We start from the raw sequence: 21,500 nt of genomic DNA, 5'->3' as shown, positions 1-21,500 counted from the left end.
CTGAAGGACAACAAGCTGGTGTCACAAAGAAATGCTTGGTGGCACAGGGAGAAAACTACCCCTCCATACATTGGAATCAGGTGCTCAGACCTCTAAACTGCACATATAAAAGAAAGGCCTAAAACCAATAATCTAAGTTTCCACTTTAGGAAATGAGAAAAAGAAAAGTAAACTCAATCCAAAGTAAACAGAACAAAAGAATAAGAATTAAAGTACAAATCAAAGCAACTGAAAAGAGTAAATCAATAGATAAAATCAACGGAACCGAAAGCTGGTTCTTTGAAAAGATCAATAAAATTGATAAGCCTCTCATCAGGCTAAGAAAAATGGAGAGTGGAAAACAAAATACTAATATTAAAAATGAAAGAAGAACTATAACTACAGATCTCATGGAAATTAAAAGGATAATAAAGAAATACTATGAAAAATTCTATGTCTATAGATTTGACAACCTAGATGAAAGGGCTAACTCTTTCAAAGACACAGTCTGCTAAAACTCACACAAGAATAGGCATTCTGAATAGACCTATATCTATGAAAGAAATTGAACCAATAATTAACAATTTTGCAAAACAGAAAGCACCAGGCCAAGATAGGCTCACTGGTGAATTCTACCAAACACTTAAAGAAGAAATTATGGCAACTCTCTATAATCATCTTTAAGAGGACAGAAGCACAGAGACTATTTCCTAACTCAGTCTATAAAGCCAGTATCATCCTACTACCAAAACCAAAGACGTTATAAGTAAACTGTAGACTAATATCCCCCATGAACATATACGCTAAAATCCTCAACAAAATATTAGCAAACTGAATCCAAGAAAGTATAAACAGAATTATATACCACGACCAAAGGGGATTTATCCAAGGTACACAAGGCTGGTTCAAGATTCAAAAATCAATTAATTTAATTCATCACATCGACAGGCTAAAAAAAAATCATGTGCTCATATCAAAGATACAGAAAAAGCATGACACAATTCAGCAACCATCCATGGCAAAAACTCTCAGTAAACTAAGAATAGAGAGAAATTTTCTCTACAACTAACGTACTTGATGAAAAACTCCAAGCTTTTCCACAATAATCAAATACACGGCAAAAATGTTCCCTTTCACAACTCCTTTTCAACACTGTACTGGAAGTCCCTGCCAAATCGACAGGAAAAGAGAACAAAACATATAGAGTGGAAAGGAAGACATAAAACTCTCTTTGATCATAGATGGCATAACGGTCAATGTAGAAAATTTGAAAAAAATCAACAAAAAACCTCTTGTAACTAATAAACCATTTATAACAAGTTTGCAAGATACAAGGCTAATATAAAAACCTCCATTGCTTTCCTATAAACAATGAACAAGTGAAATTTGAAATTAAAAACACAATATCAATTACATAAACACCCAAAAAATGAAATACTTAGCTATAAATCTAACAAAATATATGCAAGATCTATATGAGGAAAACGACAAAATTCTCGATAATAAAATAAAAGATGAACAGATATTCCATGTTCTGGGTAGTAGGACTAAATATTGTCAAGATGTCAATTCTTCCCAACTTTACTCTATATATTTGCTGCAATAACAACTAAAATCCCAGTAAGTTATTTTACGGGCAAACTGATTCCAAAGTTTATATGGAGAGGCAAAAACCCCAGAATAGCCAACACAATACTGAAGGTGAACAAAGTTGGAAGACTGATGCTACCAACATCAAGAACTACTATAAAGGTATAGCAATGAAGACGGTGTAGTACTGGTGAGAGAACAGACGGTCAATGAAACAGAACAGAGAACACAGAAATAGACCCCCATAAATATAGACAAATGAACTTTGACTAATAAGCAAAGGTAATATAATGGAGCAAAGACAGTCTCTTCAACAAAGGGTGCTGGAACGACTGGACAATCACATAAAAAAAGTGAATCTAGAAAAAGACCTAATACCCTTTCACACAAATTTACTCAAAATGGATCACAGATGTAAATATAAAATGCAAAACTAAAAACTCCTAGAAGATAACATAAGAGTAAGCCTAGATGACTCTGAATATGGCAGTAACTTTAGGTACAACATCAAAGACACAATACGTACAACATCAAAGACACAATACATAGAATAATTGATAAGCTAAACTTCATTAAAATTAAAAGACAATACCAAGAGGATTAAAAGACAAGCCACAGACTGGAAGAAAATATATGCAAAAAATACATCTGATAAAGAACTGTTATCCAAAATATACGAAGAACTCTTAAAAGTTAACAGTAAGAAAATAACCAACCTGATTAAAAATGCACTAAAGACCTTAACGAATACCTCGCCAAAAAACACATACAGATGACAAATAAGTATATGGAAAAAATATTCCACATCTTTTGTCATCAATGAAAGCAAATTAAAATGAGATACCTCTATACACCTAGGAGAATGACCAAATTCCAGAACACTGACAACCAAATGCTGGCAGGGAGCTGAACAACAGGAACTCCCAGTCATTGCTGGCAAGAATGCAAATAGTACAGTTATGTTACTTTGGAGGACAGCTTGGAGCTTTCTTACAAAACTAAACATCTTTTACCATATGATCAGCACTCATGCTCCTTGGTATCTGTCCCCAGGAGCAGAACACTTATATCCACACAGTGTTTATAGAAGCTTTATCCATAATTGCCAAAACCCGGAAGCAACCAAGATGCCCTTCAGTAGGTGAATGGATAAACTGTGGCACATCCAATCAAGGGATCCATTCAGTGCTAAAAAGAAATGAGCTATCAAGCCACAAAAAGATATAAAGGAATCTTAATTGCACATTATTAAGTGAATGAAGACAATCTGAAAAGGCTTCATACTGTATAATTTCAACTATTTGGCATTCTGGAAAAGGCAAAGATATGGTTTGCCTTTTCAGCAAAGATCAGTGGTTTCGGGGACTGGGGTGAAAAAGCAGAGCACAAATGGCAAGGATAGTAAAATATTTTTTATAATATTGTAATGATCAGTACATGTCATTAGAATTTGTCCAAATCCACAGAATGCACAACACCAAGAGTAAACTCTAAGATAAACTATGGACTTTGAGTTATTATGATGAATCAATTTACGTTCAATCTTGGTATAAAAAAAAAAAAAAATCATGGTTCTGGTGAGTGACACTGCTAAGGAGGTTATGTATGTATAGAGAGAGTATATGGGAAAATCTCTATTAATTTTTACTGTAAACATAAGACTGCTCTAAAAAATAAAGTTTTTAATAAAAATAATTTTAAAATTTAAAAATAAAAAGGATGTTAAAAACAATAGAAACTGCAGAGAAGGAGGTTGTAAGTTTGTATCTGGGGCATGCTGAGGTTGAGATACTTTTCACATGGTTTGGGTATATGAGCCTAAAATAGAAGGCAGCTAGCGGAAAAGCTCTGAGAGTTGTCAGCCTAAGTAATAAGCCATGGACCTAAAAACAAATTAAAATAAAAGCCAACAAAATTATAATACCAAATTAACTAGTAGAACTTTCTGATGATGCTCTATTACTTCCTTTCTTAAGATTCCACTCACTGCACAGAATGGTCATCACATCCAGGAGAGACAAAGGGACATGAACCTAAACGCTTCAGAGATTCTGAGTACTACACCATCCATTAGAAATAATCTGAGCTTTTAAAAATAAACCATAAATTTTCTGGCATATGACAATATTCCTTGTAAAAGCAAATAATATTAACTTTAGTTTTAGACTGTATGATATCATAAAGTCAAAATAAATAAAGCAATTTACCTTCCTTATTTTCAAAAGGAATGTAAAGGCATAGAAAAGTTAAAAGAAAGAAATGAATGCTATTCCATGAATAAAATAACAATACAGAGGATGTGACATGCAAACTACAGGAAAATTTAAGGCAACAGGTTCATTAAAGATGTGTCCTTTTTTTTGAATTAAAGATAAACCAGAAGCATTTACGGGATAAAGAAGCAAAAAATGTGTTGTAAACTGAAATAACACAAAGTAATATAGCATTAAAAATGGATTTCACTAAATTTAAAGAAAATTTTTTATAAAAGAGTTACTGTAGAAAAGTAATTACTTATTATGAAAAACATGTTAAATTGCCAGATGTACAATAATCTTTATTATTAGGTATCTTCTGTGCAGGCTCCTTTGAGTAAAAAGGACTCACCTGCCAAACAACAGAAAGCTATTTGAACATCACAATAAAATTTCCCAGTTTCAGGCAGAATACATAATGTACTTTATTTTTTACTCCTTACAAATTAATTTGCACAGTGAATTCAAACTATCGTTAATCCCACTATACAAATTATTATTTGGTTTTTCTCCTCTAATAGTACTAGTATCATATGTACTTCAAAAGCACTTTTTGTGTATATTTCACTTAAAAGAATATTTTCAATACTATTTAGCAATATTTATAAAAAAGGCAAACTAGCAAAATACACATATTAAGAAGCAACAGATGTATAATTCTGAAAAACATAAAGAAAATAAAAGTAATATGATTCAATAGGTATATATTCAAAAATATTTAAATACTATTGGAAACTGAAATAAAAATTATATTCTAGATATATGAACAACATAAGAGACAATCATAAACAAGTATTAATTTCACTTCCTTTTCCTCCTGAAAGAAATCAAATTTCATTATTTATGTCAGTTGAGTTAAAAGTATATAATAAAATTTTGACATTATATGCATGTCAGGCACTTGTCCTTGAATAAAAAAATCAGAAAACAAGGTCAGACAAAAGATTTTTATGTCACTTTGAAGCAGAATAAGAAATATGGTCTAAGAAGTTAAGACACTGAAATGCTGAAATTTCCAGGTAATTTTGACAGTAGTGCTAATTAACTTTACAATGAAACTTCATTATTAAGGGAGCTGCTTAATTATTAAGGGGGCTATAAAATTCAAAATAATTACTATTACAACTTTGGTTAGCAAGATTGTTTTTAAGAAAAAAATCTCGATTTAAATTCACTAAACAATGAGTCATAAATATTCATATTACAGACAATTCTTAATGATAGAATCATTGACAAATGCTTTATGAGATTCTCTAATTTTGTTTTATATCTTATATTCCATTGGTCAAACAACCAGTATCATAATTAAAAACAAAAAGAATACTTTCCTGAGAAAAATATTTACATACTTTTAATAATTCATTGAAATTATCACTTATAATTCATTTTTCAGTTTATAATATTTATCAGAGTTAAATGGCATTAAAATACGGTTTAGTGATAGAAAATTATATCACATCAACGGATTAGCAATATTTACTAAGGAAAAAAAAAAACTCATTAAATGCCTACTATGTACCAGACACTATAATACTTTACACATACTATTTTATTTTCAATCATATTACAACCAAATAAAGATGGCACGATTAAAATCATTCCACAGCTAGCAAAACTGACTCAGAGTTGTCCACTGTGGTTTCCGGTGAGGGCTCTGGAGCCAGACCTTCAGGACTAGAACCCTGGTTCTCATCTGCCACTTAAGTCTCTGTGACCTTGAGCAAGTTACTTAATTTTTCTCTCCCTCATCAGCAGAGCAGGATTAGATGAGAAATACAATTAAAAACAGTGACTGGCACATAGTAAGTACTCATAAACACCATGCGCTGCTACTACACGCCCTTGGACAGCCTCATCATCTAAAATCAAGCAGTATGTAACAGAACACCGGCTTGAGTTTTAATTTGTCTGACACCCAAAGAAGACTTGCTCATAGCATCACACTGCCTCTAATGAAAACTCTCTCTCTGTATATTTTTGTTTGATATACAAAAGTCTATTTATATTTTGTGCTAGAAAACATATTTTTTCAAAGCAAATTCTTCTTAAGTTATACAATGAGATTTATTGTTTTGTTTCACAATAGTATTTAATAATACACGTTCTTAAAAGAAGGGGATGGACTAAATTTGAGAATGACATGTTATTTGCAGTTAAGGTAAATGATCATCCAAATCAAAGGAAAAAGAAATTTCTAATTTACAGTCATTCCTAGACACAAAACACAAAACATATAATTACTTCAAGATGGGAGTTATACTTTATGAAATAATTTATAAATCATTTGCTCATTCTTTTAGTCATTAAATAAGAAGTTATTAAATGTCAAGTGAAAAGCAATTGTGTAGTTATTGCTCTCAATATTCACTGGACTAAGGGATATCGACCAGCACAATATAATACAACTTCCTGAGGAATGACAAAACATCCAAATAGCTTTGATTACTTGGTAGAATTATTCCAGGGTGATCACGCTGCTTGAGAATCATTATGAATAGGAAAAATCACAACGGTAAACTGGCCTAATTTACTTATTCAAAAACAGATCACATCAAAAATACTATTTGTTGCTACAAGCTATTTAACTCAGTTCAATAATATTTATCTACTCCTTTGTTGGTTAATGTTTTGTGCCATAATAAAGAATAACCACATGTTAAAAGAAAAGGGACTAAGTAGAGTGTTATTCCTGGAGCTTTATAGTAAGAGGGTGCCTGAAAAAATCCAAAAGCTGGCTGAAGAAAAATCATCTTTAACCCGTGCAAGCTTGTTTGACTTGGTGGTATTTGTCTGACCTGGTTAAAACTTGAGTTACCACATTCCTCAATTTTAAGCCATTCTATCTAGAAAACTGATAGATATTTCAAAACCTGTTTTCATCACAACTGAAAATCAAAATACAAGTCCTACTTAAAATAAGTAATTCTCAATTGTAAATAACATCATCGGTAGAAATAAGTTCAAATATAAAGTAATATGGTCCTTATTACAATGACCAATTCCTAAGATTGATGACATATAATATGTCATAATAACAAGAACCAGCATGTATTGAGAGCTTACCCTGTCAATCTATATATTTTATCACATTTAATCTAAATAATCCAATAAACTATTATTATTCCTATTTTATAATGGTAGAAACTGAAGCACAAAAAAGTTAATAACACACTCAGAGTTACACTTATAGTAAATAGTAAACTTAGGATTTGAATCCAAGTCTGCCACACATATAAACCACTGTAATACACAGCCTTCACAACAAAACAAAGGCACAAAAATTCTCCTGCACAAATAAGGCCTACTTTGAAAGGCTCCAGAAAATAAAATTATTCCTTTAATAAAACATTTTAATATTAAGACCCCTATATAGAGTAAAACTCGAGGTTTATAACAGTATAATAGTGTCAACAAAGGTTAATCTTATAGAAACAGTAACAAGTTTCAAAAAGAGAGACGACTAAATAAAGTACATGGAAACTAGAATGCTTCAATTGAAATACAGAAGGTAGAGAAGTAACTTGTTTTAGAGCTTAGCTCAATTTCTCCAAAAAGTAATTAAGAATTAAACTGAAATGTTGACAAATATTTATAATGCAAAGAGATTTTCAAAAAATGTATATCAAATCTACAAGATTTAAAAACTTCAAATAAATTCTCATTTCTCTAGAACAATTTACTACTGACTAAAAATAAGATGATATATCCTACCTATCTCAAGGTTTCATTCATCTACATGAATGTATAATTACCCAGAAAATAAGAAATTCTATCAATCCTTGCCCTATATCTAAGAATCTTGGTTCTTCAAATAGCGGGAGAAATTCCACTCAACAACTCGCCTTTAACATTTTAAAAGCCGCAAGATTACCTCTCGTGCACACATTTGTCTCTAATGATCCCCTAGAAATCTTTAAATAACAAAAGATTGTATTACTGATACACACAACTCTCCACACACAAGTGAACCTCAGACATCAAGGGCACTGACACAATTAATGAAAAAGTAGTAAATAAAAATTCAAAATAGCGCATAACGAAATCACGGTAACTTGGAATTGGGTATGTATTTATTAAAGAGGAGAGTGAAACCATTTTATTATATGCTTTTTATTGCCTATAAACTAAGAATTTATACAGCATTTAAAAAGTTGAAGTTATTTAATACATAGAAACTAAGAAGAATGATATAAAAAACTAAAAACAAATCATAATGAAAATCAGAATGCTGACCTCTTACACTGTCTTTTATCTCCAAGATAAAATAAATATAATTTAATATCAAAATATAATATAAACACTAAAATAAATTTTGAAGACAGGCAATGAAAAATAACCATGTGCCTTGGATGAACGGACCAGATAACCTGTTAAATATGATTTTAGAACCAAGATTTTATAATAGCGATTCATGAAGATATGTTATTGCGAATAATTTTAGTTATTTCAAACTGCATAATCTTTCTAATTTTTCTTCACAAAGCAAAAAAATTCCATTTCAGGTTAAAATAATTATAGACTTAATTCATAAAGAATCTTTAAATTACACATGGCATTTTCTACTGGCTACTTCATTTCCAACTTCTTTTCGTGGCACTTACTAGATTTATAATTACTAATCATTATGTGTACTGGGTCACTTAGATGATAAAAAACAAAACATTTTTAATTTAAATCCAGGAATGGCATTTAAAGTTTAATTTTTCCAAAAGACCGATCTGCCTCCCAATGAAATTATTTAAGATCTCGCAGCAAAGCAGTATCATAGCAGGGCATGACCAAAGGATCCCTTTTCACTTCAAAGCTTTTCGTTTTAAAATTCCCAACTTTATACTTTATACAAAAGAAAGCATGATCCATGGATGAGAGTTGAATTTCGTAAATGTACAGGTCACATTTATATTTATATTTATACTAGACATAAAGACAGTCTCAATGCAAGGACAATATTAACAGCAATAGCAAAATGGAATTTGATTAATAATTTAGATATAAAAATGAGAAAATCATGGATTTTAAATATTGCCCATCTTAGCTTTTCACTAGTTTTTTCATCATTCCAAAAGTGTATGACCATAAAGGATTTCATGTATATGTGTACATACTAATGAAGCATTCCTATATTATTTTTGAAGTAGAAATTAATGTTTACCAATAAAACTTTCTCTTTAAATTCTCCAACATAGCAATGTACACAGTCAAATAGCTATTGAAATTTACGTTTAATTTCTTACATTTATGATTCTAAGATTAAATCGGTTTGCTGAATGAGATTTTTTAATAAAAAAAATTTTTAATAAAAAGGAAGCTACAAAAATTGCACATGAAATCAATCTAATTAGAAGATACTGAATTTTTATATAAATATAAATATGCCACAAGTTAGATTTGGGTTCTCAAAAATGAAATACATATAAAAAAAAGCTAATATCAATTAATACTGTGCTAGTCTTATGATAACAGCATTATAAAGTAATGCCAGTATTTACAATATCAATTATTTAATTGTTATTAAATACTATTCTTCAGAATAAACTTTATTTTAGTAATGTTGTTGAACCTGACAGGATTTCATGAACGATCCAAACCATGAGCATTTAAAGGAAAAGGTCAGGACTGAGGTTTTTCCCCCAACTGCACATTATAATCACTACACTACGCCTGAAGGGATTTATTTATTTATTATGAAAGAAGTCACTCCTTCATGGCTATAAGAACCTCAGTGTCAGGTTTGTTTATATTAGGTAAATATATATCTGCCTTGGTACTAAAGAAACTTTTATTACCACTTGAAGGATAAAAACCAAACATTGTAATACATTTACACAGCACCAAGTATACCAGGCATAAATTAAGCGTGTAAAAAATATAAGGAAATACACAGTCAAAGAACACTTACCAGACGGTTGTTTCCACTTGACTATCATTGAGCTGTCGATTGTCCAGTTGGGCAAAGAGTGGGAAAAGCACTTGAATCCCTCCAATGGAATGAATTGCACTATGAATTGAATGTGTTACTATAGCTTTCACATCCTATGTTTGAAAAACAAAAATGTTTATTACATTTCTGAAGCATGTTATTATTATTTCCTTGTTTCAAATAACTTTGTAAAAGCATTAAATAACATTAGATATTTTAAAAACCCTCAATTATACATTTCTGATACACATATAAAATAAAAATTTGAAACCTGAAATCTTGAGAGATTTTTATACTGAAATTAAATTTACAAATCAAAAGATATTTTAGAATAAGAAATACCACTAATGGATTTAAAGACACTTTAGGTAATTTCATGTTAGCAAGTTACATTAATATGTTCTTAAACCAAAGTATACTTTTATATTAACAACTACCTGTTTAGCTAATCAAATGATTTTATTTCAAAGGTTGTAGGACATACAAGATAACAGAAATGACTGACATCCTACGAAGGAGACAAGTCCAAGGTAAAGTACATTGCCCCAAAAGAGGCAGAAAGCAAAAACATCATTCAAAGAACTAGAAAACCAAAAAAGAAAAACAAACAGCAATTGGAAATTTATAGATGAGCAATGCTTAATAGGTAAAATAAAGATACTGTTAATGCTGACAAGAACGTGAAAACTAAGTTACTATTCACCCACCTGGAGCATTAGAGCATGTGGAGAATGCACGAAAATTGATGCGTTTTCCTTTGGCGAGGATTCCAGGCATAGCTGAGCATCAGTTGCTTTAGCATTATATGTAAATGCAATACTACTTGCAAGTTTTCCATCATACAGAACCTGTTTATGATGTTCTGCCAAATGAATATCACTCTCAGACTTAAACTTGAAGGTGCTCTAAAAAAATAAAACTAAATTAAACACTCATTTTAAATGTAACAGAATAAAACTCTAAAGTTTTAAAGCAGAGAAACATTTAAGATAATAAAAACCTGCTGTGACTACTCCAAGTACCAGACATTAATCAGTGGTTTTATATTATTTTGTTATTCTCATTTCAGTTCTATGAGAGTTAAATTTTATTATGCTAATAAACACAGTCAGATTGTCATTTTCTCATTTTTATTGTTTTTTATTATTTACAACAAAATTATTTTATTAGAAAAAAATATGAGGCCAGCTGAAATTAAATAAATCAAATTTTACTTTAATACTCCATAGCAAAAAACTGTCCTGTTAATACCCTCAAAAGTGTGTACATACACACACACACACATACACACACACACACACACACAGTGCCTGACACATGAATTACTTATATTGAAAAATGACTATTGTTGAGAATACGAAAAGTGTTTACATGAAAAATTTTTGCCTTTTCTATAGAAAGTATATCAACATACTGAATACCAATGCCACTACACAAAAGTGTGACAATAGCCTTGTTAAACACAAACAAGTTTATTAAAACATGTCACCACTTTAGGGAAGAAATATAGATGCACCAAATGTAATAAGAAAGGTATTGTTAGAAACAGTTAAAATTTCTCTGCCGATATGAACCTGACAATGACAAATTATATTTAATCTTTTCAACAATCACAGGATATAAGTATTATTATTTTCACCTTACACTATGCAAACCAAACATTAAAGACCTTAAGAGCCAGAAGGGATGGAGCCAAGACAAAATGCCATGCCTTCTCATTTATGGTCAGTATTAAAGGACTGACAGTGAAGTGACCCAGATAATAATCCAGGCTCCACCACTAATTATACCTTGACACTTATTTAAGATCAAAAAAATAATTTAAATGATGTGGCTCCATTTTCTTACTCTAATGTGATGAGATTAAATCCAATATTCCAAACTCAAGTTTTTACAGGAGGCAAACAGATAACACATAGAAGTGCAGGGGGCCAGGTGGGGACTTCTTCCAAATAGAGTGTGTGTGCCTTGTCTAAAAAAATGACCCCTGCTGCTCGGCTCAAGCCAATTATTGTACAATATTGCCAGTTCTTCCATAATTTAAGAGAAACATAAAATCTGGATTTTTTTATATAAAATTACCTCATTTGTAATTTAATCCAAACATTTTAAAACATTGTGCAGACCAAACATGTCAGGCCAAATTTAGCCAGTTTTACTTCCAGACTAGTATCTAGGGCCTTTCTACCTTGAACGTGGATGCATACCATTCGTTATTAAACATGTTCCCAGAGAAAAGCAGTTGTGGATGATTAAAAATGCATGCATGTATGGTTCTGGACGGTACTTCTCATCTCTGGAATGTAATTACATTTACATAGTTCAATATTACAAATTAGCTAACACAACTGCACACTCTCACATCAGAACTTTTGTTCTCTCTCCATTAAATGAAATGTAGAACATTATTTCTCACCTCAAAGTTTCAAACTTTAATCTTTTTAAATGCACAAATTCGCACTTCCCAAGCTAGAGGTAACAGTTGGGATTAAAATATGTACTCGTTTAAAATATTCTATTTCAATCCCTAATGCACTAAAGAACAAGTGATAATTAAATGGAAAAAGACTTTTTAAAAGGTCTTTTAAAAAAATTTGAATGAAATCACGATGATTATATTAGGTAGTAATGCTGGCAGTATAAAACTGATATAATCACCTTCTTTACTGATTGCCTTGGTATTGTAAATAAAATATTTTAATATATATTATAATAAGATCATAAATGCTCAAAATGTTTATTATTTGTGTTTCTAGCCCATCATTTTAAAGTAAAATTTCAGATATGCTAAATTTTTGACTCACGCTACAGAGCACTGCTCAGAAACAGAATTACTTTGAAGGCGTAAAACATATGAGCTATTTTGCAGAAATAAAATTATACAACTGAGGGAACTGGGGGGAGAGTGTAGAGGACATTAAGACACTGGAGAAACAGACCAAATAAGGAAGAGGAGAGACAAAAAGAGTTGGAGGAGCCAGGAGCAACTTGGAGTTTTATCAAGTAGGGGTGTGCTGCCTCCTTATGCTGATAATACCACACTAAGAGAAGCGATGATGGGGATAACATCTGGAGGAAGAGCAATGTGCACTCTAGCTAGTTAGACCTACCTTAAATTAAGGATTTTTGCGAGGGAATGCGATTTGAAACCAAAAGCAAAGGTAACAAAAGAAAAAATAAACAAGACTACAACAAACTAAAAACCTTCTTATGGTTTTTAATCAACAAAATGAAAAGGCAACCCACCAAATACAAGAAAATATTTTCAAAACATAAATTTGATAAAGGGTTAATAGCCAAAATATAAAAAGACCTCATACAACAAAATAGCCAAAAAAAAAATAAACGATCCGTTTTAAAAACCGGCAGAGGATCTTAAGAGACATGTTTTCGAAGAAGACATACAAATAATCAATAGGCACATGAAAAGATCCTCAATATCACTAGTTATCAAGCAAAATAAATGAAACCACAATGAGATATCAACTCATATTTGTCAGAAGGGCAATTATCAAAAAGGCAAAAAATAAGTGTTAATAGGATATGAAGAAAAGGGATCCCTTGTGCACTGTTGACAGAAATGTAAATTGGTGTAGGTACCATCAACAGTATGAATGTTCCTCAAAAAAATTAAAAATAAAATTACTATATGATCCAGCAATTCTGAGTATTTACCCAAAGAAAATGAAACCACTAATGAGAAAAGACATATGTAACTCCACGTTCAGAGCAGCATTATTTTCAAAAGCCAAAATATGAAAACACAACCTAAGTGTCCACTGATGATGGATTTAAAAAAAATGGTGTACACACACACACACACACACACACACACACACACACACACACAGAGCATAATATTATTGAGTCCGAAAACAGAATTAAATCTTGCCATTTGCAACAACATGGAGGGGCTTTGAAGGCATTAAGCTAAGTGAAAGATGCCAGGCAGAGGAAGACAAATGCCATGTGATCTCACTTACAGCTGGACTCAAACAGCAAACACACAAACAAAAAAAGAGCTCATAACAGAAACCAATAACAGACAGTGGCAGGTTACATCCAGTACTAGCTACTTCATCATGGACAAAATCAGAAGTCAGGTTGAATGTCTCTAAATTAATTAAGCAAGAAATTTTGTAATTTGATAGCAAGTTTTAAAGATTTTTGCAAATTATTATCCCTATACGAAAAAGAAACTAGTTAGAGTACCAGTGGATTTAAAAAAAAATCAAAGCATTTTTGGTTGAATTCATGGGAAGTTTTTGAGCGAAGGAGACTATTCTCTACCAAAATAAACAAAAAAAATCACTTCATCTTTATGAGCTTCAAAACTAATCTTAGAAGCGTCATGTGCCTGACTGAACTGGTTTTAAAGCTATCTCCTCTATGAACAATTTCCTAGTTCCTACAATCAGAATCCTTCTCCATGATCCCATAGGGCTTAGTGTTCACAGATTATATCATGATTATAAGTTCAGTCAAGTTAACTTTTTAGGTTTTCTTTGTCTCCCCCCTCTCTTAGCTACGAGGTCCTTAAAGGCAGTTTATTTACAGTTTGCATCTTCCATAATGCCTATAACAGTGCTCTGTGCATAGAAATGCTTTAATAAATGTTCTCTGAATTGTAAAGCTGTATGATGAAATTGACCCTAATGGAATCCTTTTAATGTTTTTCCTCTAATCATTTTCGAACTACTTTTAAATGACATTTCCTTATTCAGGGCAAATTCTGAATTTAGAATAAAATTATCCATTTCTTATTCTTAAGATTAAAAAACATAATACCCTATTCTGTCTTTCTTGATTTTGGCCTTCCATCTGGACTCAATGCGATCATTAAACTCCTGTTTCTACTACTGCTAAAACCTACCACTTTTCTGTTTTTAGCCTATTTAAATATTTTTCTTTGCTTCTTTTCATAGAGACTGTGCCCTTTTCCTTTATATTTTGTGTGTATAAAAGAGTTGACTATTTTAAGAAACACAGCACTCTTAAATAGAAATATGAAATCACCAATGTTCTTTGCTCTACAACTGAACTTGCAAGCAATAATTTTTTTTGAGCTGAAAGTCTTGTACTAACAGTTAATGATATAATTTATTTTTATAATCATATGTACTAACAGTTAATTATATAATTTATTTTTACAATCAATGTACTAACAGTTAATGATATAATTTATTTTTACAATCATCAATGAATTTAAGTGAAAAGTCCTACAAAACACTAAAGGTATCACTCTCTTTGGCTCATGGTTATCCTTCAAAAACAATGTCTGAAGTGGTTTATTGATTCTTCTTATCCATTTTTTGTTTTTGTTTCAGATGGGGTATTATTATAACTACTATGCTTAAGAACTCAGCATACCTGCTTTCTAAAAATAATGATTAAAATAAAATACAAAATGTGTTGTAAAATACTGTAATCAGCTTCTCCACACTGCATTATATATATTTCACTGTTCGGAACAAAACCTTTATTTTCATTTTGTTCATACATCTTACAATGGAATTGACAATGTTTACTATATTGTATTGGAAGTAATAAAATCTTTTCAGGGAAATAAAATGACTATTAAAACCTATTCTTATTTGAAAAAAAAGGTGATTTTTTTTCTTCAGTCCACGATACAGAGGCTTTAATTCCCTTCTTTAGCTTGTAGGAGCAAAACCATCTCACCTCATAATTAATTAGCTCTAACACTTTTAAGTTTAAAATATATATATAATACAATTTAAGTGATTACAAACATATAACCCATTATGTAAATATAATAATTTTCTTCTCTTTACCCCATCTGTGATATTTAGATTGCTTCCGAGTCTTCAAAATTATATATTAAGCTATAATAAGCATATTTGTGAATATCGATCTCTATTGGATTATTCTTTTAATAAAGCCTTTCAGAAGGAAAACTGTTAGATAAAATGGTATGAGATGGGCAGGGATGAGAATGAGGAGTGACAGTCAACAGGCATGAGGGAACTTTCTGGGGTGAGACTGGATTGCGGTGATGTTTGCACAATTCTGTAAGTTTACTTAAAATAAACTTGTACACTTAAATTAAGTGAATTGTATGATATGTAAATTATACTTCAATAAAGATTTATAAGTTTTTAAAAGAAAATATGACCCATATTTGGGGGGGGAGGAGGGGAGAACAGGCAGCAGACACTGCTGGTGAGAGAAAACACATGTGAGATTTAACAGAAAAACACTTCAAAGTGGCCGTTAAAAGTATGTTCAAAGAACAAAAGGAAACCATAATTAGAGAAGTAAATACAGGTATGATGACAATATCATATTAAATACAGAATATCAATTAAGAGCTTCTATAAAAACAATCCAAATGGAAATGCTGGACTTGGAAAGTATAATTGCTTTGAAAAATTCTCTAGAAGAATTCAGCAGATTTTGACCAAGCAAAAGAAAAAAAATAGCAATCATGAAGCTAAACTGATAGACGATACAGTCCAAAAACCAGAGAGAGAAAAGAGTGAAGAAAAATGATCAGAACTTCAGAGAAATGTGGGAAACAATTAAGTATACTAACATATAAAGAATGAGAATAGCAAAAGTAGAGAAGAAAGAGAACAGAGAAGAAAAATATTCAAAAACTTAACAGCTGATAACTTCCCAATTCATTGATAAAAATTAATTTACACATTCAGGAAGCCCATTAACTCAAAGAAGGATAAAAGCAAAGAAATTTACAATCAAAAAATAACAGTAAAAATGCTGAAAGCAAAAGACAAGGAGAAAATCTTTAAAGCAGCATAAGAAAAATGACTTCACTTAAAAAGGAGCATTAATAAAATCAACAGCAGTCTTATCATCTGAAAAACATGGAAGCAATAACACAAGGGAATAAAATATTCAAAATGCTCAAAAAAAAAAAAAAAAACTTTACAACCAAGAATTTATATCCAGCAAAGCAATCTTTCACATCTGAAAGCAAAATAAAATATATTCCCAAATGAATAAAAGCTGTGATAATTTGTTGCTAGCTAACTCATCTTACAAGAAATAACAGAGGAAGTCTTTCAAATTAAAAATTAAATGACTCAAACAGTAATTTGCATCCACAGAAAAAACAAAGAGCACAGTAATTACCTGATTATAAAAGGTGGTATAAATACATATTTATTCTTTTTACTTTTAATTGATTTCAAAGCAATTGTATAAAATAATATGCATACAACATATGTTTTGCCTACAACATACAGAAATGAAATCTATCTTCTAATAATAACATAAAAGAGGTGAGTGGGAAAGCTATACACTCAGCTAAAGAAATGATTCCAGGCAGTAACTACATAAAGAGATGCATAAGCGATAAATAAGTTTAATGTAACAAAAGCTATAAACATATATTTGATATTCTTTCTTCTCTCACCTTCCTTACAACTAAATAAAGTAATAATTATAACAATGTAAGGTTGGGTTTGTAAAATTTATAGATGTACTATGTAAAACAGTATCACGAAAAGAAAAAAAAAACAATAACAGAGAAGTAATATGTCTATATCTCAATGGAATTAAGTTTGTATAAATGTGAAGCTGATTTTTATAAGCTAAAATATGTTAAGCCTTAGAGCAACTATTAAGTAAATAAGTCAAAAAACAGAGTGAAAAAAAAATCATTAAAGAAATGAAATTGCTACATTAGAAAACATTCACTTAATTCCAAAGAAAGCAATAAAGAAAGAATAAAGTAATAAAAAGGACATGAAGTTTATAGGTTACAAAAAATAAAATGACAGATGTAAACTCAACTATATCAATAATACTAAAGGTGAATGAAATAAACAACGCACTCAAAAAGGCAGAGATCATTAGACTGAAAAATGAAATAGGATTCAACATATTGTCTACAGAAGACATACTTTAGATTTAAAGTCAAAAACAGATTTAAAGTAAAAGGAAGGAGGAAATTATCAAGAAATCACAAGAGAGCAGGAATGGCTGAACCAATATCAGACAAAATAGACTTTAAAACAAAATATCTTACTAAAAAGTGACATTTAGTAATAAGAAAGTCAATCCATCAGGAAGTTATAATAATCATAAATATGTGTGCACCTAACAACAGAGCACCTGACAGAAATAAAGGGAGAAACAGACAACTTAATAATAGTCAGAGGCGTCAAAATCCAGTTTTTGGTAGTAGATAAAAGTCTACTAGCTAGACTTCAACTAGCTAGAAGTCAACAAAGAAACAGAAGATGTGAACGAACACTATAAACTGATTAAAGACATCTCTATGACATTCCGCCCAATGACAGAAAAATACACAGAATTCTTACATGTACGTGAAACATTCTTCTGGATAGACCAATGTTAGGCCATAAAACAAACCTGAATAAATTTACAAGGATAGATATAATACAAAGTATAGTCTCTGACCAAAATGAAATGAAATTAGAAATCAGTAATAGAAATTTGGGGAATTCAAAAATATAGGGGAAATAAACAAAATATTACTAAATTTTTAACCAATGTGTCAAAGAAATCAAAAAGAAAACTATAAAACATTTTGAAATAAATGAAAATAATGTCACAAATACCAAAACATAACCAGACAAATTAGCACTTAACAGGGAAATTTACCACTGTAAATGTTTACAATAAAAAAAGACATCAAATCAACAACCAAATCTCCCACCTTATTACATTGGATAATAAAAGAACGAACTCAACATAAGTCAATCAGAAGAAAGAGAATGAGAAGAATTACAGGAGAAATTAATGAAAGATAAAAAGAAAAACAATAGGAAAAAACCAATAAAACTAAAAGCTGGTTCTTTGAAAAGATCAACTGAATTGATAAATCTGTACCTACATTGATTAAAATATTATCATCTCAATAAATACTCACCTTAATAAATGGAAGAAAGGCATTTGACAAAATCATTCAACAAAGCAGGAATAGAATGAAACTACTCCATCTTATAAAAAGCATCTATGAAAAACCCACAGCTAACACCATTATTTAATGCCAAAGGACTGAAAGCTTTCTCTCAAAGATCAGTAACAAGACAAGGATAGCTGCTCTATTCACTTCTGTTCAATATTATACTGAGCTTGGGAAATTAGGCAAGAAAAAGACAAAAAAAGCATTCAGATCAAAAGAAAGAAGTAAAATAATCTCTGCAGATAATATAATCTTGATATAGAGAAAATCTTAATGAATCCGCCAAAACAAAAACCAAAAAACTAGTAGTCCTAATAAGTTCAGCAAGATTGCAGAATACAGAATCAATACACAAAGACCAACTGTATTTCTATATACTAGCAAAGAAAATCGCAACATTAGATATAAAAATGCATTTACAAATCAAAAGTAATAAAATGCTAGAGAATAAATTTAACAAAAGTTCACGAATTCTAGCATTAGGCTTAGGGCAAAAAGTACAAAATATCTTTGAAAGAAATTACGAAGACCCAAATAAATGTGAAGACATCCTGTGTTCATGGATTAGAAGGCATAATAGTGTGAAAATGGCAATACTTCCCAAATTGATCTACAGATTCAATACAATCTCAGCAAAATCCCAGCTGAGTTTTTTGTTGCTGTTGTGTTTGTCTTGGCAAAAATTGATAAGCTGATTCTAAAATTCATGTGAAAATTAAAAGGACTCAGCATAGACCAAAAACATTGAGAAAGAACAAATGTGAAAAACTCACATTTCCCAATTTCAAAATTTATATGAAATATCCAGAATAGATAAATCTATGAAGACAGACAGTAAATCAGTAATAGCTTAAGACCGAATAGGAAATGGGAAAATAGAGAGGTGACAGCTAAAGTATGTAGTGTTTCTTTTTGGAGGTGATGAAATGTTCTAAAATTCACAATGTTCATAACTACATATATTTGTGAACATACTAAAAAACACTGGATTTTATACTTTAAATGGGTGAATTGAGCATATGTAAATTGTATCACAATAACGCTGTTAAACAAACATAAAACAAAGAAAGGAAGCTGTTTTCCTCTTCCTACTGACTTCTTGAAAACTCATAAAGCTATCAGGTGTGGCTAAGTAAGGCTGGTGCCCGCTGTCAGGGTAGAGCAGAAAACCTGCGCTGGCCAGCAGGGTGGAAGGGCCCTGAACTGAGTGAGAAGCTTGTCCATACAGACAAGAAACATGATATCAAAACCCTAAAGAGGTGAGGAGGGTGTCCGCCCAACAGGGCCAGCCGGCATGGAGAGAGAACGAGCACGCTGAGTAAGGCATCTCTGCAAGGGAGAGAGAGCATCCGCATAGGAGAGCTCTTTGGCTGGGGGTGTCAATGATGAGGAGGATGACAAGGGCCATCGCACTGGAACGGGGGCAAAGGGTTTCATGAAAGAAGGGGCAACTTGCTGCAGGATGGTAGAGCATGAGCAGGGTAGATCTACCCAGTTCAGGATGTCAGAATTCTAACTAGTAAGTATCCATCTAAAAGGACAAAAATAGAGGAGTGGGCTGTAGACTGGTGCATAGTTTCGGTGCATGTGCAAGGTAAGGAGAGTGTTCAGATGGTCACTTGGGGGGCTTCTCTGTACAGGAGTCAGAGCCCACACAGGATGAGAAGGGCATCGGCCTGAGAGGGGATCCAGTGAGGGAGCTGGATGTACACTGGGGACTGAAAGCCATGTATTTAGAATGCTGCTCGGCACGTTGGAGCCTGAGTGGGGTGAGCAGGGCACACTCGTAGGAAAGCTGCCTGTCACAAGCACACTGATACAGGGAGACAGGCAGCCGAGGGCTGGAAGGACACAAGCAGGACAGGACGGGGAGCACATGTAGCTAGGTGGACTACCCAGTATGAGGTGACGCAGAATCCACGGAGGGATCACGGCCTCTACACAAGAGGGTTGCCCAAAAGATGAAGACGACAGGGCAGAGGAGAGATGGCCAGTTTGAGGGCCCAGCTGAGGATGGGGAACTGGAGCAGAGAAAGGGTTAAGAGGGCATCATAAGGGGGTGGGAGGTGGTCAGTGGCCAGCAAAGGACACTAACGTCTGCTTCCAGTGAAGAGGGCATCCACATGGGAAATGAAGGAAAGACTGAGCAGACTACAGATACATTGTAATATCATGCAGTGAAGTGGATCTTTATGGACAATTAGCAAAATCTCTAGTTGAATGAGATGGTAGTAACGCATTGGTGTTGTTAACTAGGCAACAGAATGTCCTTGTTGGTAGGAACACAACATTCAGGGAGGATGGATCATCATGGCATCATCTACTTTCAAAAAGACCAGGAAAAAAATTGCTTACTACTGTGACTGTAACTTTTCTGTACGTTTCTTTTTATTTTTAAATTTAAAAATGAGAAATAAGGAGATAAAAATTTAAGAGAAAGTAACAAATATTAAAGATAAAGTAAATCAAATACGTAGAGTCAAGTCTCTGAAGAAAACCAAAGCAAGGAAATGGAACAAATACTAAGCAGTATAAGAAAAACTGCTCGAAATATAAAAAAATACAAAACTATGCACCGACATTGCATACCATCAACTCAGGCTGACCAAGACACATGTAGCAAAACTGCTAGATTTAGAGAAAAAAGAAAAAAATCCTTTGACCATGTAGGCAAAAAAGAGCAAGTACTTTATATTAGACTGTCATTAGACTTTCAACAGAAATACTTTAAGACAGAGAAAAATTAGTAACGTATTTAAGATGTTCAACGAAAGGATAGCCAAGGGGTTTATAGCTAGGAAAATGACTTTCCAGTGCAAAGACCCCTGATAAACTAATA

The 21,500-nt window shown here is 31.9% G+C and overlaps 1 protein-coding gene across 1 annotated transcript in view; it reads right to left on the bottom strand.

The window, feature by feature from the left end:
- NBEA (neurobeachin) overlaps positions 1-21,500 on the bottom strand; it is a 600,762-nt gene that overhangs the window by 548,586 nt on the left and 30,676 nt on the right. The window contains exons 8-9 of the mRNA XM_023531608.1: positions 10,452-10,649; positions 9,724-9,857 (exon numbers count right to left, since the gene is read on the bottom strand). Coding sequence (XP_023387376.1) covers positions 9,724-9,857; positions 10,452-10,649 — 332 coding nt within the window. The remainder of the gene's footprint in view (positions 1-9,723; positions 9,858-10,451; positions 10,650-21,500) is intronic.

This window comes from Pteropus vampyrus, unplaced genomic scaffold (genome assembly GCF_000151845.1).
Source record: "Pteropus vampyrus isolate Shadow unplaced genomic scaffold, Pvam_2.0 Scaffold71, whole genome shotgun sequence".
Taxonomy (NCBI): Eukaryota; Metazoa; Chordata; class Mammalia; order Chiroptera; family Pteropodidae; genus Pteropus; species Pteropus vampyrus.
The sequence above is the reverse complement of the archived record's forward strand: the minus strand, read 5'-3'. Positions and strand labels throughout refer to the sequence as shown.